Source organism: Ranitomeya variabilis, chromosome 3, assembly GCF_051348905.1.
Source record: "Ranitomeya variabilis isolate aRanVar5 chromosome 3, aRanVar5.hap1, whole genome shotgun sequence".
Taxonomy (NCBI): Eukaryota; Metazoa; Chordata; class Amphibia; order Anura; family Dendrobatidae; genus Ranitomeya; species Ranitomeya variabilis.
The window spans coordinates 668985663-669013470 of record NC_135234.1 but is presented as its reverse complement, the minus strand read 5'-3'; the positions used below and the strand labels follow the sequence as shown (position 1 = coordinate 669013470).

General features: G+C 44.0%; 1 protein-coding gene across 1 annotated transcript in view; it reads left to right on the top strand.

The window, feature by feature from the left end:
- Nucleotides 1-27808, top strand: part of NCKAP1L (NCK associated protein 1 like) — a 325756-nt gene that overhangs the window by 117913 nt on the left and 180035 nt on the right. The window contains exons 18-19 of the mRNA XM_077297911.1: nucleotides 861-980; nucleotides 13115-13254. Coding sequence (XP_077154026.1) covers nucleotides 861-980; nucleotides 13115-13254 — 260 coding nt within the window. The remainder of the gene's footprint in view (nucleotides 1-860; nucleotides 981-13114; nucleotides 13255-27808) is intronic.

Sequence of the window (27808 nt, the reverse complement as noted above, 5' to 3'; positions counted from 1 at the left end):
GGATGGACCCTACATGCCTGGTTCCCACCATGAAGCATGGAGGAGGAGGTGTGATGGTGTGGGGGTGCTTTGCTGGTGACACTGTTGGGGATTTATTCAAAATTGAAGGCATACTGAACCAGCATGGCTACCACAGCATCTAGCAGAGGCATGCTATTCCATCTGGTTTGCGTTTAGTTGGACCATCCTTTATTTTTCAACAGGACAATGACACCAAACACACCTCCAGGCTGTGTAAGGGTATTTGACCAAGAAGGAGAGTGATGGGGTGCTACGCCAGATGACCTGGCCTCCACAGTCACCAGATCTGAACCCAATCGAGATAGTTTGGGGTGAGCTGGACCGTAGTGTGAAGGCAAAAGGGCCAACAAGTGCTAAGCATCTCTGGGAACTCCTTCAAGATGGTTGGAAGACCATTTGCGGTGACTATCTCTTGAAGCTCATCAAGAGAATGCCAAGAGTGTGCAAATCAGTCATCAAAGCAAAAGGTGGCTACTTTGAAGAACCTAGAATATAAGACATATTTTCAGTTGTTTCACACTTTTTTGTTAAGTATATAATTCCTCATCTGTTAATTCATAGTTTTGACGCCATCAGTGTGAATGTACAATTTTCATTGTCATGAAAATACAGAAAAATCTTTAAATGAGAAGGTGTGTCCAAACTTTTGGTCTGTACTGTATATATATATTTTTTTTTTCATTCTGCCTGAGGTGCATATCATGTGCAAGTTTAGTAAATTTTATGTGAAGTTGGGAGCCTCGGATTTTGTCCAGGGGTCAAGAACTTCAAGTTATACTGTAAATAATCTCAGTTATGTGTTATGTTATAAATTAATGTATTTTATTAATTAATTGCAGGTTCCTCATCTGCTGAATTGCAGCCTAGGGCTGTGTAACAACTTTCTGGATGAAATCAGCAAGCAGGCCAGTAGCTATATTATGGACATCTGTGCTGAGCAGTCTAACCTCAGTGAAAAGGTATCTCATTTGAAAATATATTTCAACCCTTCAGATCCATGTCTTTACATTCAGTTAGTTGCCTTTTATTGTTAGAAAAAAAACCTTATTAAATTGCTTTAGTTAGTTAGACAGCATGAAAACAAGCAAGTTAGCTTTTGCTATCTGCTGTCACCCTCTTACAATGAGAGCTTTTAATTTGCATAATGTGCAGGTTGTTTTCCATGGCGCTCACACATTAGTGCCTGCTCAGACTCCATTCCAGTATGCGCAATAGTTACATTCCAGGAGAGGGGTTGACTCCTAACATCCCAGCCAGCTTTCTCTAGTCCATTGATTTCTATACAGCACATGCAAGTACAATGCAATTTTTCTCACCTAGCATCTTTATGAAATCCGTAAGACATCTGTATGCAATTAGTTTTTAAATTTTACATACAGTAATTCTCCATGTCATTTAATGGTAGTTTACAAAATAATAAAGCAATTTTATAAACAGAGATAGATAGACAGATAAATAGAATAGGATAGATGTCCTGTAGATATTTAATATATCAAAAACTAGGCACGCAGTGGAATTTTGGAACAAATTTCTTGATTTTAATTGCCGTCCATAAATAAACGCAGACGTTTCTGTGTCAAACGACCTTCATCAGTGTACTACAAAATAAATAAATAAATGGATATTTTTTAATAAACATATCAGATAAATAACACAGGTCAATAATTTCATATGGAAATATGCGTATACATCCCCCCCCCCAAAAAAAAAAAAATACAATATCATCTGTGGAATAATAAAATACAGCATATAGCATATGAAAGACAAAAGGACTGCATAGGTAAAGGAAAAGAAAAAGTGGGCACAGTGTCCCACAGAGTAGGTATTCTATAAGATGAATGGGTAGGAATTAGAATATAGTTCACTGGAGGTGTATATAGCTAGACAAAGCAAAGCCCAGATCATGGTGAAACAACATACCTAGCTTACTGGAAAAGGTCAGAATTGAAGGCAGCGTGGTGAATACGGTATCCATCACTTGTTCTGTGCACGTCATAAGGAGATCTAAAGTGCCCACTTTTTCTTTCCCTTTACTTATGCAGTCGAGTAGGTTCATTGTGTTTCATATGATATATGTTGTTTTATTCTACAGATGATATTGTAATTTTTCTTTTGGAGGGGAGGTATAAGCTTATTTCCATATGATATTGTTGACATACTGAATGTTATTTATCTGATATGATTATTGAAAAATATCCTTTTATTTATTTCGTAGTACACACTGCCTAGTTTTTGACATATTTAATTGGTTTTGGTTCCTACTTGAGCACCAATTCAGGAGTGCCATGATTTTTCTTCAGTGTAGATATTTAATACTAGATGGTGGCCCGATTCTAACGCATCGGGTATTCTAGGATATGTATGTAGTATATAGGACAGCCCATGTACTATATTGCACAGCCATGTAGTATACAGCACAGCCCACGCAGTATATAACACAGCCCACCTAGTATTTTGCACAGCCACGTAGTATATTACACAGCCCATGCAGTATATAACACAGCCCACGCAGTATATAACACAGCCCACATAGTATATAACACAGCCCACGTAGTATATAGCAATGTGGGCACCATATCTGTTATGACCTGGTGGTTAAGAGGCCACACCGATATGACCTGGTGGCTAAAACGCAACATGGGACGAGCTCTGAGGAGGTGGTATCTCTACTGACCGCAGTCCCTAATCCTAACAACAACACTAGTAATAGCCGTGGGATGTTCCTGACTCTCCCTAGACACCTCTTCACAGCCTAAGAATTAACTACCCCTAAAGAAGGAAATAGAAAGCTATCTTGCCTCAGAGAAAACCCCAAAAGGAAAGATAGCCCCCCACGAATATTGACTGTGAGTGGAGAGGGAAATGACATACGCAGAAATGAAATCAGTTTTCAGCAAAGGAGGCCAATACTAAACTTGATAGACAGAGAGAAAAGGATACTGTGCGGTCAGTATTAAAAACTACAAAAATCCACGCAGAGTTTACAAAAATGAACTCCACACCGACTCACGGTGTGGAGGGGCAAATCTGCTTCCCAGAGCTTCCAGCTAGCCTGAATATGACATAGTGACAAGCTGGACAAAAAGAGACATATTTGCAAAGCAATAATGTCCAAAGCAAATGGACAAACAAGAACTAGCAGAACTTATCTTTTGCTGACAAGGACAGGCCATATGAGAAATCCAAGGAGAGAACCAAATCCAACCTAAGACATTGACAACTGGCATGAACTAAAGCCCAGAGCAGGTTTAAATAACAAACCCAGGCAAGGCGATCAGTGATGGCAGCTGCTGCAGCTACTGTTATGATCCTTAGTGGTTGAGGATCACAAATTACTCCAGCTAAGTAACAAACATAGGACAAGCTCTAGGAAGGTGGTAAACTGGACTGGCCGCAAATCTGAACCTATCCAACACACTAGAGGTAGCCGGTGAACGTGACTAAAATCCTAGACGTCTCGAGCCAGCCTGAGGAACTAACTACCCCTAGAGAGAAAGAAAGACCTCTCTTGCCTCCAGAGAAATAATCCCCAAAGATATAGAAGCCCCCAACAAATAATAACGGTGAGGTAAGAGGAAGGCACATACACAGGGGTGAAAACAGATTCAGCAAATGAGGCCCACTAATACTAGATAGCAGAAAATAGAAAAGGGAATCTATGCGGTCAGTAAAAAACCCTTACAAAATATCCACTCTGAGATTTCAAGAACCCCCGCACCAACTAACGGTGTGGGGGGAGAAACTCAGTCCCCTAGAGCAACCAGCAAGCGAGGAAATCACATTTTAGCAAGCTGGACAAGAAACATGATGAATGCTGATAATCAAAAATGAACAAACAAAAACTTAGCTTGTCTTGGAGAGACTGGGAGCAAGGCAGTCACAAGGAATCTGAAGAGCACTGAATACATTGATAGCAGGCAAGGAACTGAGTATCCAGGTGAGCTAAATAGGAAACCAACCAAGGATAACGAACCAGCTGATGCTGCCAACCTGCAGAAAGACAAAACTACACAGTACCGCTTGTGACCACTAGAGGGAGCCCAAAAATAGAGTTCACAACAGTACCCCCCCCTTGAGGAGGGGTCACTGAACCCTCATCAAGACTCCCAGGGCAATCAGGATGAGCCGCGTGGAAGGCACGAACCAAAATCGGCCGCATGAACATCAGAGGCGACAACCCAGGAATTATCCTCCTGACCATAGCCCTTCCACTTAACCAAATACTGAAGCCTCCGTCTAGAGATACGAGAATCCAAAATCTTCTCCACCACATACTCCAATTCGCCCTCGACCAGCACCGGAGCAGGAGGCTCAACAGAAGGAACCACAGGTACCACATACCTCCGCAACAAAGACCTTTGGAACACATTATGAATGGCAAACGATGCTGGGAGATCCAAACGAAAAGACACCGGGTTAAGGATTTCCAAGATCTTATAAGGACCGATGAAGCGAGGCTTGAATTTAGGAGAGGAGACCTTCATAGGAACATACCGAGAAGACAGCCACACCAAATCCCCAACACGAAGTCGGGGACCCACACCGCAGCGGCGGTTGGCAAAGCGCTGAGCCTTCTCCTGTGACAACCTCAAATTGTCCACCACATGGTTCCAAATCTGCTGCAACCTATCCACCACAGAATCCACCCCAGGACAGTCAGAAGGCTCAACCTGACCCGAGGAAAAACGAGGATGGAAACCAGAATTGCAGAAAAAAGGCGAAACCAAAGTAGCAGAACTAGCCCGATTATTAAGGGCAAACTCGGCCAATGGCAAAAAAGTCACCCAATCATCCTAATCAGCGGACACGAAGCATCTCAAATAGGTTTCCAAGGTCTGATTGGTTCGCTCTGTTTGGCCATTTGTCTGAGGATGGAATGCTGAAGAAAAAGACAAATCAATGCCCATTCTAGCACAAAAGGACTGCCAAAACCTAGAAACGAACTGGGAACCTCTGTCGGACACAATATTCTCCGGAATACCATGCAAACGAACCACATGCTGAAAAAATAGAGGAACCAAATCAGAGGAGGAAGGCAACTTAGGCAACGGTACCAAATGGACCATCTTAGAAAACCGGTCACAAACCACCCAGATGACAGACATCTTCTGAGAAACAGGAAGATCAGAAATAAAATCCATGGAAATATGCATCCAGGGCCTCTCAGGAATAGGCAAAGGCAAAAGCAACCCACTGGCACGGGAACAGCAAGGCTTAGCCCGAGCACAGGTCCCACAGGACTGCACAAACGAACGCACATCCCGCGACAAGGAAGGCCACCAAAAGGACCTAGCCACCAAATCTCTGGTACTGAAAATCCCAGGGTGACCAGCCAACACTGAACAATGAACCTCAGAAATTACCCTGCTAGTCCATCTATCAGGAACAAACAGTTTCCCCACTGGATAGCGGTCAGGTTTATCAGCCTGAAACTCCTGAAGTACCCGCCGCAAATCAGGGGAGATGGCAGAAAGAATCACCCCCTCCTTGAGAATCCCAGCCGGCTCAAGAACTCCCGGAGAATCAGGCAAAAAACTCCTAGAAAGGGCATCAGCCTTCACATTCTTAGATCCCGGAATATACGAGACCACAAAATCAAAACGGGGGAAAAACAGAGACCACCGAGCTTGTCTAGGATTCAACCACTTAGCAGACTCGAGGTAAATCAAATTTTTATGATCAGTCAAGACCACCACGCGATGCTTGGCTCCCTCAAGCCAATGTCGCCACTCTTCAAATGCCCACTTCATAGCCAACAACTCCCGATTGCCGACATCATAATTACGCTCAGCAGGCGAAAACTTTCTGGAGAAGAAAGCACATGGCTTCATCAAAGAGCCATCAGAATTTCTCTGAGACAAAACGGCCCCTGCCCCAATCTCAGAAGCATCAACCTCAACCTGAAAAGGGAGAGAAACATCTGGCTGACGCAACACAGGGGCAGAAGTAAAACGACGTTTAAGCTCCTGAAAGGCCTCAACAGCCGCAGAGGACCAATTCATCACATCAGCGCCTTTCTTCGTTAAATCGGTCAAAGGCTTCACCACACTAGAAAAATTAGCAATAAAGCGGCGATAAAAATTAGCAAAGCCCAAAAATTTTTGAAAGCTCTTTACAGATGTGGGTTGAGTCCAATCATGAATGGCCTGGACTTTAACAGGGTCCATTTCAATAGCCGAGGGAGAAAAAATGAAACCCAAAAAAGAAATTTTCTGAACTCCAAAGAGGCACTTAGACCCTTTCACAAACAACGCATTAGCACGAAGGACCTGAAATACCATCCTAACCTGCTTCACATGAGACTCCCAATCATCGGAAAAAACCAAAATATCATCCAAATACACAATCATGAATTTATCCAGATAATTCCAGAAGATATCATGCATAAAGGACTGAAATACCGATGGAGCATTAGAGAGCCCGAATGGCATCACAAGATATTCAAAATGGCCTTCGGGCGTATTAAATGCTGTTTTCCATTCATCACCTTGTTTAATACGCACGAGATTATACGCCCCTCGAAGGTCGATTTTAGTAAACCAACTGGCACCCTTAATCCGAGCAAACAAATCAGAAAGCAAAGGTAAAGGGTACTGGAATTTGACCGTGATCTTATTGAGAAGGCGATAATCTATACAGGGTCTCAAGGAACCATCCTTCTTGGCAACAAAAAAAAATCCCGCTCCCAATGGTGACGAAGACGGGCGAATATGCCCCTTCTCCAAGGACTCCTTTACATAACTCCGCATAGCGGCATCTCTGGCACAGACACATTGAAAAGTCGGCCTTTAGGGAACTTACAGCCAGGAATCAAATTAATGGCACAATCGCAGTCCCTATGAGGAGGCAGGGAACTGGACTTGGGCTCATCAAATATATCCTGGAAATCCGACAAAAACTCAGGAACATCAGAAGAAGGGGACGAGGAAATGGACATCAATGGAATATCACTATGTATCCCCTGACAACCCCAACCAGTTACAGACATAGATCTCCAATCCAGCACTGGATTATGTACCTGTAACCATGGAAAACCCAGCACAACAACATCATCCAAATTATGCAACACCAAAAAGCGAATTTTTTCCTGATGTGCTGGAGCCATGTACATGGTCAACTGTGTCCAGTACTGGGGTTTATTCTTGGCCAATGGCGTAGCATCAATCCCCCTTAAGGGAATAGGACTCCGCAAAGGCTCCAAGGAAAAACCACAGCGCTTGGCAAATTCTAAGTCCATTAAGTTCAGGGCAGCGCCAGAATCCACAAATGCCATAACAGAAAAGGACGACAATGAGCAAATCAGGGTAACAGACAAAAGAAATTTAGGCTGTACAGTACTAATGGTAACAGACCTAGGGACCCTCTTAGTACGCTTAGGGCAATAACATGAGCAGAATCACCACAGTAAAAACACAGGCCATTCTGACGTCTGAATTTCTGCCTTTCTGCTCTAGTCAAAATCCTATCACATTGCATAGGCTCAGGACTCTGCTCAGAGGACACTGCCATATGGTGCACAACCTTGCGCTCGCGCAGGCGCCGATCAATCTGAATGGCCAAAGACATTGACTCATTCAGACCAGCAGGCGTGGGAAACCCCACCATAACATCTTTAAGGGCTTCAGAAAGACCATTTCTGAAAATCGCTGCCAGGGCATACTCATTCCATTTTGTGAGCACAGACCACTTTCTAAATTTCTGACAGTATACTTCTGCTGCTTCCTGGCCCTGACAGAGCCAGCAAAGTTTTTTCTGCCTGATCCACAGAATTAGGCTCGTCATACAGCAATCCGAGCTCTTGAAAAAATGCATCAATATTGAGCAATGCAGGATTTCCTCGCTCAAGGGAGAATGCCCAGTCCTGCGGGTCGCCACGCAGCAAAGAAATAACAATCTTCACCTGCTGAATGGGGTCACCAGAGGAACGGGGTCTCAGAGCAAAAAACAATCTGCAATTATTTTTAAAGTTCAAAAATTTCGATCTATCCCCAGAAAATAAATCAGGAATAGGAATTCTAGGCTCTAATACCGGAGTCTGGACAACATAATCTTGGATACTCTGTACCCTTGCAGCGAGTTGATCCACGCGCAAGGACAGACCCTGAACCTCCATATCAGCACCAAAATCCTGAACCACCCAGAGATTAAGGGGAAAAAAAAGACAAAACAAGCTACAAAGGAAAAAAAAATGACTCAGAACTTTCTTTTCCCTCTTTTGAGATGCATTTAACACATTGTGGGCCAGCTGTACTGTTATGACCTGGTGGTTAAGAGGCCACACCAATATGACCTGGTGGCTAAAACGCAACATGGGACGAGCTCTGAGGAGGTGGTATCTCTACTGACCGCAGTCCCTAATCCTAACAACAACACTAGTAATAGCCGTGGGATGTTCCTGACTCTCCCTAGACACCTCTTCACAGCCTAAGAATTAACTACCCCTAAAAAAGGAAATAGAAAGCTATCTTGCCTCAGAGAAAACCCCAAAAGGAAAGATAGCCCCCCACAAATATTGACTGTGAGTGGAGAGGGAAATGACATACACAGAAATGAAATCAGTTTTCAGCAAAGGAGGCCAATACTAAACTTGATATACAGAGAGAAAAGGATACTGTGCGGTCAGTATTAAAAACTACAAAAATCCACGCAGAGTTTACAAAAATGAACTCCACACCGACTCACGGTGTGGAGGGGCAAATCTGCTTCCCAGAGCTTCCAGCTAGCCTGAATATGACATAGTGACAAGCTGGACAAAAAGAGACATATTTGCAAAGCAATAATGTCCAAAGCAAATGGACAAACAAGAACTAGCAGAACTTATCTTTTGCTGACAAGGACAGGCCATATGAGAAATCCAAGGAGAGAACCAAATCCAACCTAAGACATTGACAGCTGGCATGAACTAAAGCCCAGAGCAGGTTTAAATAACAAACCCAGGCAAGGCGATCAGTGATGGCAGCTGCTGCAGCTACCTAACGGAGCAGCAGTTCCACTCGAAACCACCAGAGGGAGCCCAAGGGCAGAACTCACAAAAATACCATTAGCAACCACAGGAGGGAGCTCCAGTACGGAATTCACAACACATATCCCTGTTAAAAAAAAAAGAATTAAAGTAAAAAATAGTTATATACTCACCTTCCGGCGGCCCCCAGATCCAGCCCAGGCCTTTACCGATGCTCGTCGTGACACGCCGTTCCCTGTAATGTCTGGCCATTGCCGCAATGCATTCTTGGAACCGGAGCGTCGCAAGGATCGGGAAAGGCTGGCGCGGAAGGTGAGAATATAATTTTTTTTAATTATTATTATTATTTTTAACATTATGTTTTTACTATTGGTGCTGCATAGGCAGCATCAATAGTAAAAAGTTGGACACACTTACACGGTTAATGGCAGCGTTAACGGACTGCGTTACACCACGTTATGCCACGGTGTAATGCAGTCCTAAAACACTATGTGGGCGCTGACTGGAGGGGAGTATGGAGGGGGCACTGACTGGATGGAAGTAGGGAGGGGCCAATTCGTGGCCGGACTGTGCCTCTTGCTGATTGGTTGTGGCCAGCCGGCCGTGACCAATCAGCGACCCGGGATTTCCGTTACAGACAAACAGACGGAAGTACCCCTTAGACAATTATATATATAGATCACCATCCCCCTACATATAATAACCTATCACCCTTTAGTGTCTTTCACGTGGCACTAAGGGGTGCTTAGCTTTATTAAACCTATTAAAAAAATAAGTTGGAATAAATGGTGTGGAATCACCCCTATTTTTAACAACCAGCTAAGGGAAAGCAGACAGTTGGGGACTGTTGTTATTATTCTGGGAGGGGGCAACTATCCATAGATCTTCCCAGCCTATTAATATCAGCTCATAGCTGTCAGCGTAGCCCTTACTAGTTATTAAAAATGGGGACCCTACCCAAAAAAAATTATGTGGGTTTTTGTCCTATTTTTAATAACTAGCAAAGGCTAAGCAGACAGCTGAGGGTTGATATTAATAGGCTGGTAAGGGGCTAACAACAATAGCCATCAGCCACCCCAGAAATGGCACATCTATTAGATGCTCCAATTCTGGCGCTTACTCTCGGCTCTTCCCAATTGTTCTGTTGCATTGGCAAGCAGGGTTTTGGGGTTGATGTCCGCTGACATCAAGCCCAGAAGTTGGTATTGGAGAGGCGTCTATAAGACACCCCCATTACTAACCACATAAAATGGACTCCCCAACTCTTTTACCCAAATAAAATCTTTAAAAATAAAATAATCCAAAGGGGTCCACCGTAAATCCATAAAAAGGAGGTCCCATGACGATCCCCGACTCTATTAGATCTGCAGGATATGCTGAGCGGTGACATCAGTAATGCGACCACTCGGCATGGCCACCTGAACACACTGAGAGTAGCGTGTGATGAGTGCTGATGTCAGTAAGGTTATCGCAGTTAAAGGGCCACTGTCACCCCCTCCAGCCATTATAAACTAAAAGAGCCACCTTGTGCAGCAGTAATGCTGCATTCAAACAAGGTGGCTCTTTTAGTTTTAGGTTCAAGTATACCCCAAATAAAGCGTTTTTGTACTTAGCCACAATTCCTGTCTCTAGCCAGGGAGGCGGGTCCTCACTCCCCAGCTTGGCCAGCTCCTCTGCCGTCACTCCAATCTTCAGGTGATTTCGGCGTCGCCCCCTCAGCGCTGTTATCGTTTCAAAACCGGCACCTGCGCTGTGTACTGGTGTCCTGCGCAGACGCAGTAAGCGCCGTCTGATGTCCCAGCCAGGCTTGCACACTGCGCCTGCGCGGGCATTGCGGCCAGCCACCTAAAACTAAAAGAGCCACCTTGTTAGAATGCAGCATTACTGCTGCACAAGGTGGCTTTTAGTTTATAACGGCTGGAGGGGGTTGACAGTGGCCCTTTAACAACCGCTGAACTGTGTAACCTTACTGACGTTATTGCTCGTAGCTTGTGAACTTACTGTCGGTGTTCACACTGCAAGCATTGATATCAGTAAAGGGAGTGCTTTTTAGAATTAAAGTGCTTTTTACAATTAAAGGACTTTTCTCTGTATGTGTGTTTATTTCTTTTGACTATGGGATTAGTTATGAGGGTGTCTTATAGGTGCCTCTTCATTACTAACCCCTGGGCTTGATGTCAGCGGACATTACACAAGTGACATTAACCCCAAACAAATTACCCTGATTGCCAACACACCAGGGCAATTAGAAAGAGCTGAGGCTAAGTGCCAGAATTGGTGCATCTAATGGAGACGCCATTTCTGGGGTGGCTGAGGGCTGGTGTTATTAGTCTGGGAGAGGGCCAATATCCATGGCCCCTTTCCAGCCTTTTAATATCAGCTGTCAGCTGTCTGCTTAGCCTTTGCTGGTCATTAAAAATGCGGGACCTCATGTCATTTTTTGGGGTTCCCCTTTTTAATAACCAGTAAAGGCAAAGCAGACAGCTGTGAGATTAACTTAATAGCCTGGGAAGCTACATGTTTATTGCCTCCTTCCCAGAATTATAACACCAGCCCCCAGCTGTCTGTTTTCCCTCAGCTGGTTATTAAAAATAAGGGGAAACCCATGTAATGTTTTTAATTTATTTTTATATTTATTAGCAAAATACATTTACAGTAAACTACACATGCACTGCACTTTTGATATATCTCACTGACATATTTCTATCTATTCTATCTATATATCTATTCCATCTATTATTTTCTGATGTTTCAGGCTGTGAATTTACTGTACTTGGCTGATGAAATGTCGGGTTACCCTTGAGATGGGTGCTGTATAATTTCTTCTTGCATTCATTGACTTGCATTGGCGAGTGTGATCTGATTCTTACAGACAATCGCATCATGCTGAGATTTTATTCTCAGGCTAATCCGAGCTGAGAAAAAACTCACAGATGAACACTGACTCATTTACTAAGATTGGTCAAAGTGCAATTTGATATTTTCTCGCATTGCACTCGTCCAATTTATGTGCACGTGGTGATGTGGGAGTGAGCCCATAGTTCAATGAAACTTCTCACCAGAACTGTCACTTAAAAAGGAGCATCCACCTCCCAAACAATCAGGAAGTAAGTAGACTGCATAGCTTTGAGCTGCTTAAGGCTTCTTTCACACTAGCGTCGGGCTCGGTCCGTCGCAGTGCGTCGGGCCGAGGTCCCAGACGCTAGCGCTGTCTCCGCCGCACAACGGGGGCAGCGGATGCATTTTTCCAGCGCATCCGCTGCCCCATTGTGAGGTGCGGGGAAGTGCGGGGAGGTGGGGGCGGAGTTCCGGCCGCGCATGCGCAGTCGGAAAAAGCGGTCGGAAAAACCATCGCACGACGGTTGCGACGTGTGGCAATGCGTCGCAAATGCGTCGCTAATGTAAGTCAATGCAAAAAAAAACGCATCCTGCAAGCACTTTTGCAGGATGCGTTTTTTCGGCAAAACGACGCATTGCGACGTATTGCAGTAAACGCCAGTGTGAAAGTAGCCTAAGAGACAGCTTGAGAATGCCTCTTTAAGTTATTTGAGTTTAAACCGTTAGCAATACTGAGATCGGTGCACAAGTAGGTTCCCAAACTGTAATATAGTATTGAATACACTTTGCACACAACGGATGATGATGAAACGTCTGTATTATATGTAACTACCTTAAAGTGGACTGCATTAAAATGCCTCTTTAAGTTAGACCTTATTAGTCCTATAAGCCAACAAATCCAATTCTTCTGAATTTTTTAAGACTGAGAAAATTCTAGGGATTGCCACATATTGTAGTTAAATGGGTTGTCCCTGTGGTTGAAAAAAAGGTTTGATTTTTTTTTTAGAAACAGTGACACTTCTGTTCAAAGGCTAAGTCAGGTTTTAAAGTACAGCTATACCCAGATGATTGGGGCCGAACTTCGATAAGAGATGAAGCTCACAGACAGATGTACTGTTATATTTAGAAAGGAACAAGTCCTTATTTCTAATTTATGGAAACTCCTTTAAAATTCTATCTTTATAAATGTAATTAGTTGTTTTTTTTTATTATCGATGCGTCAAGGGTCTAAGGTAATATCTTGTAACTATTAGTGAAATGATGCGGAATAATACCAGATGTTTTATTTTCCAGTTGCTACCAAAACATAGTGCAGCAACAATCACCAAAGCCAGAAACAAGAGACTGAAAAAAGCACATCCTAAGAAAACAGAACCCGAAAGAGAAAAGCCAGGAGCCGAAAGTCAACGTAAAGACCGCAGTGTAACCACAAAGTGTGTATTCATTATCTTTACCGAGCAATCTACTTACATCACTTTATATACCAATTTAATGAGGGAGCTTCATTTTATGTCAATAACTTTTATTTATTGCATAATGCAAAGTTTAGCGACTATGGCCCCAATTCATCAGTTTTTGCCCTAATCATGACATAAAACTTATTGAAATGTCACAATGTGCAACTTGTAGTTGCACAAAAATTTGGCAACTTTTGACGGTTTTTATGCAAGTCACAGCCAGTTCTGCAGACTTTTATCAAAGTAGGTAAGCTTCTCTGGAAGGAAGCATGGCCGAGCACAGCCAGTAAATCCATCTTAATTTACATTAAAAAAATTCCAACAGAAATGTACTCTAGTCCCTGACTGGTGCACCGCTGCTGAAAAATGTGCCAAATTCAACTAGCCATAGCCATCCTGCTTTGCTGTGCTCACATTGGGTTTTACAAGTGGTCCAGCAATCTACAGTGACTCCCGCTCCGAAAGCCTTTTAACTCTTTCACCTCGCAGCCAATTTCCATTTTTGCGTTTCTTTTTGTGCGATCTAGCTCTGTGATAGCTTAGTTTTTGTGGGGCGAGACAGCTTTTTTATTAGTTCTATTTTGAGATAGATGTTCCTTTTTGATCGCTTGTAAGGCTATGTGCCCATTTTGCATTTTTTAAGCCTTTTTTGCCGCGATTTTCCGCAGTGGAAATGCTTAAAAAACGCTTACAAACAGCATCCCATTAATTTCTAATGCATTCCGCAAATGTTGTGCCCATGATGAATTTTTTCTGCGGCGGAAACGCATCGCTGTAAAAAACACAGCATTTCCATTATTTTTGCGGAATCGCGGCAATTCCGCACACATAGACATGCATTAGAAATCCACTTACAAAATGCTTGAAAAAAGTATGGAAAACACGGTAAATACACAGTAAAAACGTGTATAAACCGCGTCTAAATCCGCATGCGTTTTTCCTGCCAAGGGTATGCAGAATTGAAAAATTCTGCTTCTATTCTGCAACGTGGGCACATAGCCTTACAGAATTTTTTGGGGAATTGCTGTGACAAAAAAAAACACCTTAATTTGTGCGATCTTGAATATTTTCCATTAACAGCTTAATTGTTTTTATAATTTGATAGGTTGAACTTCTTGAACATGGTAATACCACATGTGTATTTTTTTATCTTTTTAATATCTTTATTTTCAATAGGGGAAAATAGGGGTTGATTTGCACTTTTAGTTTTTTTATTTTTTTAATACTTTTTTCTTTTTCTTTTTACTGATCTTGGTGCTTGAAGATGCGATCTGACCAAATGCTGACCGTGTGAATGCAGCCTAAGGCTAGGTTCACAAGAGCTTATATTCTCTCATTCGAGAGAATCTGGTCAGTTTGGAAATCAAACTCTGATCAAACTCTGATCAGAGTTTGATCAGAGTATGATCATAGTGTCATCCAATTTTCTTGGATGAGGAGAAAAAGAAAAAAAATTCTCCATCTTCTCCATTCTCAGTCCCTGAAAATTCGACTGCATTCAGATGTCATCCGTGTACAGTCCAATTTTTGTCTATGGACTCATTGACTTGAATAGCGAGTGGATCCGATAATTGATTCCAACTTGGGCACACTGCAACTTTTTTCTGGGACCAGCTTGGTCCGAGGAAACAATTGGGCACGAGTGCGATCTGATGTTTTCTCAGATTGCACTCGGACTGAAAATGTGGTCATGTGCACGAGCCCTAAGGTAGTTGAAAATCTGCTTCAATGAACATGAGTTGCAGCTGTTGACATGTTTAACTGAAAAACTATGGAAAAAATTGCAACTGTAATTGATTAACCTGTGAAGAAACCCTCAGGCTGGGCTCACACCTTACAGCCACATAGCATCCAAGATGTGACTGTATCTGTGCCAACTAGTGTTGAGCGAACGTGCTTGAATAATGTGTTATCTGAGCATGCATGTGCTAACCGAGTGTCTTCTACGGCTAAAAATCACGCAATCCATGCGTTTGTTGCAGCGAGACATGCAGGCACGGGGACTCGAACATATTTTTCGAGCACGCCAAAGACTCTCGGTTAGCACCTTAGCATGAGTCAGATAACACCTTATCCAAGCACATTCGCTCATTACTTGTGCCAATCCAAAAAGCAGATGTAAGAACTTTTTTTTTACATCGACTACTAGCTAAAAGTATAATAGGAAGTTGCAGAAATTTTCATTACACATTATTCATTTTAATTTTCCAAAATACTTTCATAGGCACACTATATAAGATGTGGTCAGGAACAATAGCGACCATTTTAGGGTTTTACAGGAATATGGGGTTAGGATGCACCATTCATCATTACAGATAGGGATAGAAATCAGAATGTGGTGTACTACTGAAGTGCTAAAGAGCATAGGAAATAATAATACACAAATTCAAATAACAGGGCATTGCAATATCAATTATACAATAGCTTTCTGAGAGCACAGTCATTTATTGTGACTTGTAGTGTGGTTGTATCCTGCTCTCATCGTTAGTGAGAATACAGGCGTTTATACAGTACTATATTCAGTGATTGTGATCGCAGTCCACATAAGTGCAAAGAGAACGGATTGAAACCTTATATCAGCATCCAACAGGAGTGTGTGGGGATATTATCGATCTACTATTCAGGGAGCCCCCTCATCTGCCTGAACCTCCAATTCTACTTCATTGTGTGCGCTCCAGATAATCTAGATTGACTTTCTCTTGTTAGTGCACCTTTCCTCACAAACTGACCAGACGTTATGTCCACAAAATGGCTACTGATGGAGGAGCATGTGACCAGATCTGTCAATTAAACCTACTCCAACAGAAAAGCAGCTTTCACATGTGGGATGACAATTGGAGGAGGCTGATGGACAGGTCTGGTCACAACCTTCTCCACCAGCAGCCATTGTTTGGTCAGTTTGTGAGGAAAGTTGCACTAACAAGAGAAAGTGGACAACTCCTTTAAATACAGCAGTTTAAGAAGTAAAAGCTGAGCTCTAATTGGTTGCTATTGGTAACAAATTCCGTTTGTTTTGTTTCAGTCAGCTTTGATAAGAGTACCTCGGTGTATCCCCCATAGCTTTCAAAATCTCTGGTTGCTGTAATAACTACTGACCGTCATCATTTACATCAAGTGGATATAAATCTGTCCAGGTCATGTGGGTGACACACAGAGAGGAAACAATTGCGTTAGTGTCACCTTTTGGTCAGTAGCTACCCTATAAGCTGATATTCAGCCTTTAAATGAACCTTGCAACACAACTAGGTATTCATGCCAAACCAGACACCCATCGACAGACAGCTGGGTAACTGACCTACCATCAGTGTCAAGCCGAGTTTGGCTGACTGAATAAGACTCCACTGATGTAATTTAAAGGGGAAAACTGGATATCCTCTAAAAGCACTAAAGATAGTTTAATCTCTTAGTGAGAGATCTAATTTACATACTTGAAACATTGCAGAAAAGATCCCATACACAGCTGCTATGTTTGGGTTCAAAAGGCATTTGATATTGGTATCAGATCAGTGGTCGTTCGACACCCAGCACCCCAACTGATCAGCTGTATTAGCTCTACTAAATAGGAACTGTTGGGCAGTGCTCAACATTGACCGCTGCACAATGAATAGTGCCACGCAGTGCTGCTTCCTTCCATGCTTACATCTGGCTTCTGCTGGAGCTAATTGGTGCAATTCCTGGCTGTCAGACCCCCGGCGATCTCAGATTGATGACCCATCCCAGTTATAAGTTATCAATATTATATGACCAGACCCCTAAAAGGAAAGTCAGCCCTCCTTCAAAGCTAAAAAAAGGACATAATGGTTGCTGCCAGGCCTGCTTTTTTCTTAGCTTTCTGTAACTACGTGTCTCTTTAGGTGAATACCTTTAAAATCCATTTATAATGCAAGATCATCATAAGTTCCTGGGCTGGTTTCATAATAATCTTGTAGTGTAAACAGGCTGCCGATCACCTGAAAAATGAGAAAAATGCTTGTGCGTTGGGTGAAATGATCGTTTGGGCCGTACAACAAAATCATCATTCTTGGCAGCGCATCGTCCTGTGTAAACAAGGCTCACATTGCCAAGAACAATGGCGGCCTATGTGCACTGAAAGATCTATTGCACATAATCAGTGTGCCTCTGACGCCGGGTCAGCTTGTGTTAACAGGCTATTAAATAACCGTTAATGAGCAAACATGTAGCTGATCAGCGTTCATTTTTATGCCGGCAGTCAACCATTATACATGAACCCTTAGTCATGAAACAATGATCATTAAAAAACTAGGCAGTGACTTATAGGATAGCTACCATTACTGGAAGGCACTAGTGATTTAGCTTTTTTTTTTTTTTATAGAATAGAGCTAATTTGCAAAGCCCCTAAAAATAAGCAAAGTAGGCTACTTAACTGCAAATAATGAGACTGCGTCTGTGACTGAGACAGGAGATAACATCTGTTAGTGCCTGGTTAATATTCCTAGCGAAGTTGCAAAGCTTAGATCAGATTCTGCTCTTTGGGTCCATTGCGGGAAAAGCCCCCAACAAATATTGTTGCGTTAACTTTTCATTGTACAGAGAATAACATTGAATTTGGTATAATCACAATGCTCGTTTAACTGCTTGACAACCTTATTACAGTGGCACTTCAGAATAAGATAGCGGAGCATGGATGAAAGATGTGATAAGCTTATCACCGCTAAAAGTTCAAAGTGAAGGACAGCATCCAATCCAGGTGAAGATCATAAACACTTTATTGTGCCATAAGTGCAACGTTTCAACCTCAAAGGGTCTTTGTCAAGCATACATAACAGTCAAAATGGCGGCCTTAAATAGGAAGTGGACAACCACCGCCTAATAGGTCCGCCCATAAAATTTACATACAAATCATCAGGTGATCTTAATTACAAGAAAAACATATAAACAGTGAAACACATATACATATACAATTAAAAACACATCATAATGTCAGTAGGAAACCCAAATATTGATAATTCCATTCATGATCATATTAATGGACACATGTATCAAATCAAAACATAAACAAACAAAGCTGGCTGTCAGATCTAAACCTATCAGAATATACATAAGTCCAAACGAACCGCCAATCACTGCGCTTGTATCTTAACCCCTAATAACCTCACCAATCAGCACCTATAATGCAGGAAGACCAATCATGTGCCTCAATACATGCCCAAGGTTTATGCAGTAGAGCCAATCCAGGCTCAATATCTATGTCTATCATGCCGCCCACAAAGCCTGCTATCCGTGACAGCCAGTACAAACATGACTCACCGGATAGGGTAGAAGACCCCATGTCTCGTGCGCATGCCCGCCGGCTCCATAGCAACGCTGCACGTAAACAACATGCAGCGCCGCCACGGCCAGCCGAAGGACACGCCCACCGGCAACAACAGATTGGCTATTCCCAGCAGCAGAGCCAATCCAGGCTCTATGCTTACTCGTAATGAATCGCCGGCCACAGTACTCACATGACCTGCTGCCCGTGATATCAGACGCCCATCCGGCTCACCGGGCAGAGTAAGGGTTCCAGACCTAGTGCGCATGCCCGCCGGCTACATGGCAACGAAACACACAAAACCAGCATGCAACGTCACCCCGGACTGCCGAAGGACACGCCCATCGGCGGAGCCAATCCAGGCTCCATACACAACAAGCCACCCCCATCAATAGTCATGTGTTTAATCATCAGTGACAACAGAGGTTCATCCAGGATGCCACATAGGGAAAAGTCCCAGGCACAGTGTGCATGTACGTCGGCTCCATGACAAAGCGCCACAGAAACAGTACCGCGCTGCCACGGACCACCGCACAGCACAACCAACGGCTCATAGAAGTGCCCCTATGTCCAAATAATACAGAACTCATGTATGGAAGCATCATCCTTACAGATCTCACGTGCTATCATCCCCATAATTGTCAGAAAGGGATGCCCTATATCTAACAAAGCACCCATTCTGAAGAATGAAAAAAAAGGGGGGGGGGAAAGGGGTGAAGGAGGAGAAGGGGGAGGGGAAAAAACAACATGGTCAATTAACTATATAGCAACTAACATTGCCCGTAAGAATCATCACAGGGGACAAGAAATATAACCAACCACCATTTAAAAACATATCCCCATGAATACGAACCACACGAACCATATATGCTGATCGGGTTTTGTCTCCCGGTTTTGGCCCCGGGTCCGGGCCTGGTGGCGCTACATTGATGATGTGTTTGTTGTTTGGGAGGGACAACTTAAGGAACTCTTGGATTTTCACAATGAGTTAAATGACATATTTCCAGAACTCAGCTTCACAATTACATATTCTCAGGAACAGGTTCAATTTCTAGACACATTGGTGTACAAGGATGGGTCCTTTTTAAAGACAGATCTACACGTGAAGAAGACTGATAGGAATAGCCTATTACAGTTTAATAGTCATCATCCGAAGAATATGTTAGAGTCGTTACCTTGGAGCCAGATGCTCAGAGTGAGGAAAATAGTCTCTGACGACTCACGCCTGGACAGTAGATTGGACGAGATGTGTAACAAATTTTTAAATAGATGCTACCCTGTGAGCGATGTTAGAAAATTTTTGGATAGGGCTGAGGAGACACCGAGAACTTTTGTGAGGGAAAAGAGAGTTAGGGTCAGGGAAAAGCGGATTCCCTTTGTATCTACCTTTAGCACAGCCAGCGGGCATGTGAAAAACATGATTTTGAAGCATTGGCATACTCTACACCAAGGTTTACTTGAAATCGATGAATTTACCCTGCCACCGATTTTATCCTACAAGAGAGGTCGTAATCTAAAAGACAAATTGGTCAAATCGGATATTGGACCAACGACAGGTAGCCTGCAGAGGTTTTTGGGTGCTCCGAAGTTTGGTAATTTTCCCTGTTTGGGATGCGCGTGCTGTGGGAATATGATTAAGGGGGATTTTTTCAGCCATCCTCGCACAGGTCAGAAATTTTCAATCAGGGAGAGATACAGGTGTACTTCAAGTTTTGTTGTCTACTTAATTGTTTGTCCTTGTGGACTCACTTATGTGGGTGAGACCACTATAGAGATAAAGTCTCGTATCAGCAAGCATAAAAGTACTATTAGAACTAAAAAAGTGGATTTACCGGTACCCAAACATTTTGTAGAGTGTGGACATTCAGTTAGCCAGCTACGATTTAGAGTAATTGATAGTGTACCTCCTCTTCGTAGGGGTGGGGATAGGGTAAAACTATTAAAAAAGAAAGAGCTCAGATGGGTTTATAGGTTGGGCTCTCGTCAGCCCGGTGGGTTTAATGTTGACTATAATCTCTTATTATGTATATCTTGGTCAGCATATATGGTTCGTGTGGTTCACATTCGTGGGGATATGTTTTTAAATGGTGGTTGGTTATATTTCTTGTCCCCTGTGATGATTCTTACGGGCAATGTTAGTTGCTATATAGTTAATTGACCATGTTGTTTTTTCCCCTCCCCCTTCTCCTCCTTCACCCCTTTCCCCCCCCCCTTTTTTTTCATTCTTCAGAATGGGTGCTTTGTTAGATATAGGGTATCCCTTTCTGACAATTATGGGGATGATAGCACGTGAGATCTGTAAGGATGATGCTTCCATACATGAGTTCTGTATTATTTGGACATAGGGGCACTTCTATGAGCCGTTGGTTGTGCTGTGCGGCGGTCCGTGGCAGCGCGGTACTGTTTCTGTGGCGCGTTGTCATGGAGCCGACGTACATGCACACTGTGCCTGGGACTTTTCCCTATGTGGCATCCTGGATGAACCTCTGTTGTCACTGATGATTAAACACATGACTATTGATGGGGGTGGCTTGTTGTGTATGGAGCCTGGATTGGCTCCGCCGATGGGCGTGTCCTTCGGCAGTCCGGGGTGACGTTGCATGCTGGTTTTGTGTGTTTCATTGCCATGTAGCCGGCGGGCATGCGCACTAGGTCTGGAACCCTTACTCTGCCCGGTGAGCCGGATGGGCGTCTGATATCACGGGCAGCAGGTCATGTGAGTACTGTGGCCGGCGATTCATTACGAGTAAGCATAGAGCCTGGATTGGCTCTGCTGTTGGGAATAGCCAATCTGTTGTTGCCGGTGGGCGTGTCCTTCGGCTGGCCGTGGCGGCGCTGCATGTTGTTTACATGCAGCGTTGCTATGGAGCCGGCGGGCATGCGCACGAGACATGGGGTCTTCTACCCTATCCGGTGAGTCATGTTTGTACTGGCTGTCACGGATAGCAGGCTTTGTGGGCGGCATGATAGACATAGATATTGAGCCTGGATTGGCTCTACTGCATAAACCTTGGGCATGTATTGAGGCACATGATTGGTCTTCCTGCATTATAGGTGCTGATTGGTGAGGTTATTAGGGGTTAAGATACAAGCGCAGTGATTGGCGGTTCGTTTGGACTTATGTATATTCTGATAGGTTTAGATCTGACAGCCAGCTTTGTTTGTTTATGTTTTGATTTGATACATGTGTCCATTAATATGATCATGAATGGAATTATCAATATTTGGGTTTCCTACTGACATTATGATGTGTTTTTAATTGTATATGTTTCACTGTTTATATGTTTTTCTTGTAATTAAGATCACCTGATGATTTGTATGTAAATTTTATGGGCGGACCTATTAGGCGGTGGTTGTCCACTTCCTATTTAAGGCCGCCATTTTGATTGTTATGTATGCTTGACAAAGACCCTTTGAGGTTGAAACGTTGCACTTATGGCACAATAAAGTGTTTATGATCTTCACCTGGATTGGATGCTGTCCTTCACTTTGAACTTTTGGTATGTACTTCTCCATTTGGATCCTGTGGAGCTAGGACAGGCAACCATTTTCTGCAGTAGTGCTGTCAGCCGCCATTTTGTTATTGAAGCTTATCACCGCTGTCATCACCGTCATAGCCCTATCACAGTGTTCACAGCCTGGCTGACAGTAATAGGCTGCGTTTACACCCACATAATCTGAAAGAGTGGTCTGATTTGTCAGAGATCTACCGTTTGTCTGAGTTAAAGTGCATTTACACTGCACGATTATTGGGAGGGAGTGTTCCTTGGGGAGCTCGTTCACTGCCGATCACTCGATGAACAAGCCAAATGCAAATGAGACAGATTTCAATCAGATGAAATAGGCATTTATGTACCCCAATTTGGTTCTGACTGGACAGAAATTGGTCAGATATCTGTATATATTAAAGCATTCTATGAAGCCTGGTTACTCTAACTTGGAATTTTGTTACAGGAGATATTATTATTATTATTATTATTATTATACATTTCTAAAGCGCCATTTATTCCATGGTGCTTTACATGTGAAAAGGGGCAAATATAGACATACAATAAATATGAGCGAAAAAGAAGGCACTAACAGGTACAGAAAGAGGGAGGACCCTGCCCACGAGGGCTCACAGTCTGCAGGGGATGGGTTAGGATTCACTCAGAGAGGGTAGAGCTGGTTGTGTGGCGGTTCAGTAGGTTGAGGATCACTGCAGGCTGTAGGCTTGTCAGAAGATGTGAGTCTTCAGGTTCTTTTTGAAGGTTTCTATGGTAGGCGAGAGTCTGATGTGTTGGGGTAGAGAGTTCCAGAGTATGGGGGAAGCACAGGAGAAGTCTTGGATGCGGTTGTGGGGAGAAGAGATAAGAGGGGAGTAGAGAAGGAGATTTGGTGAGGATCGAAGGTTGCGTGTAGATAAGTACTGGGAGACCATGTCACAGATGTATGGAGGAGATTGGTTGTGGATGGCTTTGTAAGTCATAGTACGGGTTTTGAACTGGAGTCTCTGGATGATAGGAAGCCAGTGAAGGGCTTGGCATAGGGGAGAGGCTGGAGAGTAGCGGGGAGACAGGTAGATTAGTTGGGCAGCAGAGTGTAGGATGGATTGGAATGGTGCCAGAGTGCTAGAGGGGAGGTCAGAGAGTAGGAAGTTGCAGTAGTCATGGCGGGAGATGATAAGGGCATGCACTAGTGTTTTTGTGGTTTCATGGTCAAGGAGAGTGCGGATCTGGGAAATATTTTTGAGTTTGAGATGGCAGGAGGAGGCAAGGGCTTGGATATGTGGCTTGACCGAGAGAGGGCAGAGTCAAGGATCACCCTGAGGCACCGAGCATGCAGGACTGGGGAAAGTGAGCTGCCATTGACCTTCATAGATAGGTCTGGTGGAGGGGTAGAGTGAGATGGAGAAAGATGATGAATTCTGTTTTGTCCATGTTCAGTTTTAGAAAGCGAGCAGAAAAGAAGGCTGAGATAGCAGACACAGTGTGGGATTTTGGTGAGTAAGGAGGTGAGGTCAGGTCCGGATAGGTAGATCTGCGTGTCATCGGCGTAGAAATGATACTGCAAATTGTGGGATTCTATGAGCTGCCCCAGGCCGAAGGTGTAGATAGAGAAGTGTAGGTCCTAGAACTGAGCCTTGAGAGACACCGACAGACAAGGGGCGAGGTGAGGAGGTGGTGTAGGAGAGGGAGACTGTTATGAGCTGGTGGTTACGGAGAAGCACTGATATGACCTGGTGGGTAAAATGAGTCATGGGACAAGCTCTGAGGAGGTGGTAACTTTACTGACCGCATACCCTACTCCTAACACCAACACTAGAAATAGCCGTGGGACGTTCCTAACTCTCCCTAGACGCCTCGTCACGGCCTAAGAACTAACTACCCCTTAAGATGGAAACAGAAAACTATCTTGCCTCAGAGAAATTCCCAAAAGGAAAGATAGCCCCCCACATGTATTGACTGTCAGTAGAGAGGGAAATGACATACACAGAAATGAAATCAGATTTTAGCAAAGGAGGCCAATTCTAATCTAGATAGACAGAAAATAGGAAAGGATACTGTGCGGTCAGTATTAAAAACTAAAAATCCACGCAGAGTTTACAAAAATGATCTCCACACCGACTCACGGTGTGGAGGGGCAAATCTGTTTCCCCAGAGCTTCCAGCTAGCCTGAATATTTCATAATGACAAGCTGGACAAAAGAAACATAACTTAACTGAGCAGTAAGGTCCAAAGCAAATGGACAACCAAAGAACTAGCAAGAACTTATCTTATGCTGAAATGGACAGGCCATCAGAGAAATCCAAGTAGAGATCTGAATCCAACCCAGAGAACATTGACAGCTGACATGGACTACAGACCAGAGCCAAGTTAAATAGCAAGGCCAGTGGAGCCGATTAGTGAAAGCAGCTGCTGCAGAACCTCAAGGAGCAGCAGTTCCACTCGAAACCACCAGAGGGAGCCCAAGGGCAGAACTCACAAAAGTACCATTCATAACCACAGGAGGGAGCCCAAGAACGGAATTCACAACAGGAGACACTGAAAGTTCGGTCTGTTAGACATGAGGAGATCCAGAATAGGGCCAAGTCTGTGATGCCAAGAGATGATAGAATCTGCAGCAGGAGGGAATGGTCCACAGTGTCAAAGGCAGAAGACAGGACCAGGAGGACAGAGTAGTGTCGCTTGCTCTTGGCAGTTAGTTGGTCATTGGTGACTTTAGTAAGGGCAGTTTCAGTTGAGTGATGGGGTCGGAAGCCAGATTATAACTGTTCCAAAAGGAGCAGGAGGAGAGGTGGGATGACAGTTCAAGATGGACATGCTGTTCCAGTAGTTTTGAGGCATAAGGGAGAAGAGATATTGGGCAATAGCTAGACACAGAGGATGGGTCGAGGGAGGGCTTTTTTAGGATGGGTGTGCTCTTGGCATGTATAAGGATGAGGGAAGACACCAGTTGTGAGTGAGAGGTTGAGGAGGTTTGTTAGGGTTGGGATGAAGACTGTGGTGAGGTTAGGGATGAGGTGGGACGGGATCGGATCAAGCGTGCAAGTGGTGAGATGTGATCTTGACAGGAGGGTGGAGAGCTGATCTTCTGTCATGTTGGAGAAGCTGGTTTTGGAGGAACAGGGTTAAACAGCTAAGAGTGGCATTGGGTGCTGCGGGCCAAAGCTTTCTCTGATCGTATCGATCTTCTGTTTAAAGAAAGAGGCTAAGTCTTCAGCAGAAATGAGAGGGAAGGGAGGAGGTTCTGGGGGACAGAGTAGAGAATTGAAAGTGTTGAAAAGCTGTTTAGGGTTGTGAGACAGGGAGGATATGAGAGATGAGAAATAAGTTTGTTTTGCGGCAGTGAGCATGGACTTGAAGCTGGCAAGGGACTGCTTTTATGCGATGAAGTGCTCGGCAGAATGGGATCTCTTCTATCTCCGCTCAGTGACCCTGGAAGCCCGTCTCAGTTCTTTGCTCAGCCAGGGCTGTCTGTTGATTGTACGAGTTTTGCACTGCATGAGGGGGGTGGCCGAAATGAGTGTTGCTGTTATTATGGTGTTATAAAAAGTGGCAGCAGAATCTATGTCATGAAGGGAAGCTATGTCTGTAAGATGGAGAAGGGACTCAGAGAGTGAATGTAAATTGAGGTGTTTGAGGTTTCTGAGAGGGTGAGTGAGTTTGTGGAGTGGGGGTTGCGCACTAGGAGAGGAGAGTGAAGAGAATGTCAGTAGGTTGTGGTCAGACAGGGGAAGGGGTGAGTTAATGAGATTAGTAAGGGAACAGAAGTGGGTAAAGATAAGGTCTAGCGTGTCACCATCTTTGTGAGTGGCTGCAGAAGACCACTGAGTGAGGCCGAAGGAGGCAGTAAGCGATAAAAGTTTAGAGGCAGCTGAGGTGGGAGTGTCAATGGGGATATTGAAGTCACCCATGATGATAGTGGGGATGTCAGCAGAGAGGAAATGAAGTAGCCAGGTGGTGAAGTGGTCAAGAAAGGTGGAGATGGCTAGTTCTGGGGGGGCGGTAGATGGCAGCCAGCTGGAGGAGGAATAGATGTAGACGGAGTGCACCTCAAGCGAAGGAAGAGTAGCGGAGGGTGGTAGTGGGAATGGAGTAAAGGAGAAGGTGGTGGACAGGAGCAAGCCAGCTCCTCCACCATGTTTTGTGGTGGGGCAAGGGGTGTGAGAGAGGTGGAATCCACCATAGGAAAGTGCAGCCGGAGAGGCTGAGTCAGAGGGGGTGAGCCAGGTTTCAGTAATGCCGAGGAAGGAGAGTTAGTTGGTGATGAAGAGGTCATGGATAAATGGCAGGTTGTTGCAGACGGAGCGTGCGTTCCATAGGGCTCCAGGTAGAGGGACAGGGGGAGTGGGGGATGGATGAATGAGTATGAGTTTATCATGGTTGGGAAAACGTGTAGAGGATCGTGGCAGGGGGTTAGAAATGAGTGTGGGGATGTGTTGAGGAGGGCCAGGATTAGGGGATATGTCGCCAGCAATGAGGAGTAGCGGACAGAGCGTTAGAAGGTGGGAGCAGGATAGGACATGATGCGGCCGTGTGTGTCTGGAGAAAGAGGATTGTATGTGGATGAACAGCTGTGAGGAGAAGGTGAGATGGCTGGGGAGGATGGAGGGTGAAATTACTAGTTCCTTACTAGGTGAGGGGATTACAGGAGGTAGGGAAAAATAGAGTAGTATAGGTGTGAAAGAGAAAAGAAATCGAAACATTGTAGTGGTTTGATATTCCATTACCTTAGAGTCAAATTCAAGTCTAATTCAAAGTATAGTAAAGTATAGTAATTAGAAATCTGTAATTTGAACTCTGTAATTTGAAAGATACATGAATCAGACTAAAGTCTTAATCAGACTCCTGGGTCTGAATGTATCCGCAGCTAAGGGCAATCAGGTGTGAATGAGGAGGTGGGTGGGTATGGCGAGACCAGATGTAGAGAGTTAAGCAAAGGTCATAAAGAGAGGGAGAGGTTGGAGTGACTGCTCAAAGATATGCCAGAATAACATAATGAGAGACATGAAACCGGTCATGGAAGCAAGATGATAGGTAAGAAGCATAGCAGAAAATGATTATATGCACCGCACATAGAGACTCAGATGGCAGGGAAAGCATAGAAAATCAATGCAATATACAGAGACATTCAGGATCCAGGGAGAGTTGGGGAAAGTCAGTGCATACCTTAGAAAATCAATGCAATATACAGATACATTCAGGATCCAGGGAGAGTTCGGGAAAGTCAGTGCCTACCATAGAAAATCAATGCAATATACAGAGACATTCAGGATCCAGGGAGAGTTGGGGAAAGTCAGTGCATACCATAGAAAATCAATGCAATATACAGAGACATTCAGGATCCAGGGAAAGTTGGGGAAAGTCAGTGCATACCATAGAAAATCAATGCAATATACAGAGACATTCAGGATCCAGGGAGAATTGGGGAAAGTCAGTGCATACCATAGAAAATCAATGCAATATACAGATACATTCAGGATCCAGGGAGAGTTCGGGAAAGTCAGTGCCTACCATAGAAAATCAATGCAATATACAAAGACATTCAGGATCCAGGGAGAGTTGGGGAAAGTCAGTGAATACCATAGAAAATCAATGCAATATACAGAGACATTCAGGATCCAGGGAAAGTTGGGGAAAGTCAGTGCATACCATAGAAAATCAATGCAATATACAGAGACATTCAGGATCCAGGGAAAGTTGGGGAAAGTCAGTGCATACTAGAGCGCCCCCACACCGCCGCAGGGCCTAGGGGTACCCGGAGCCGGGCCTCTGG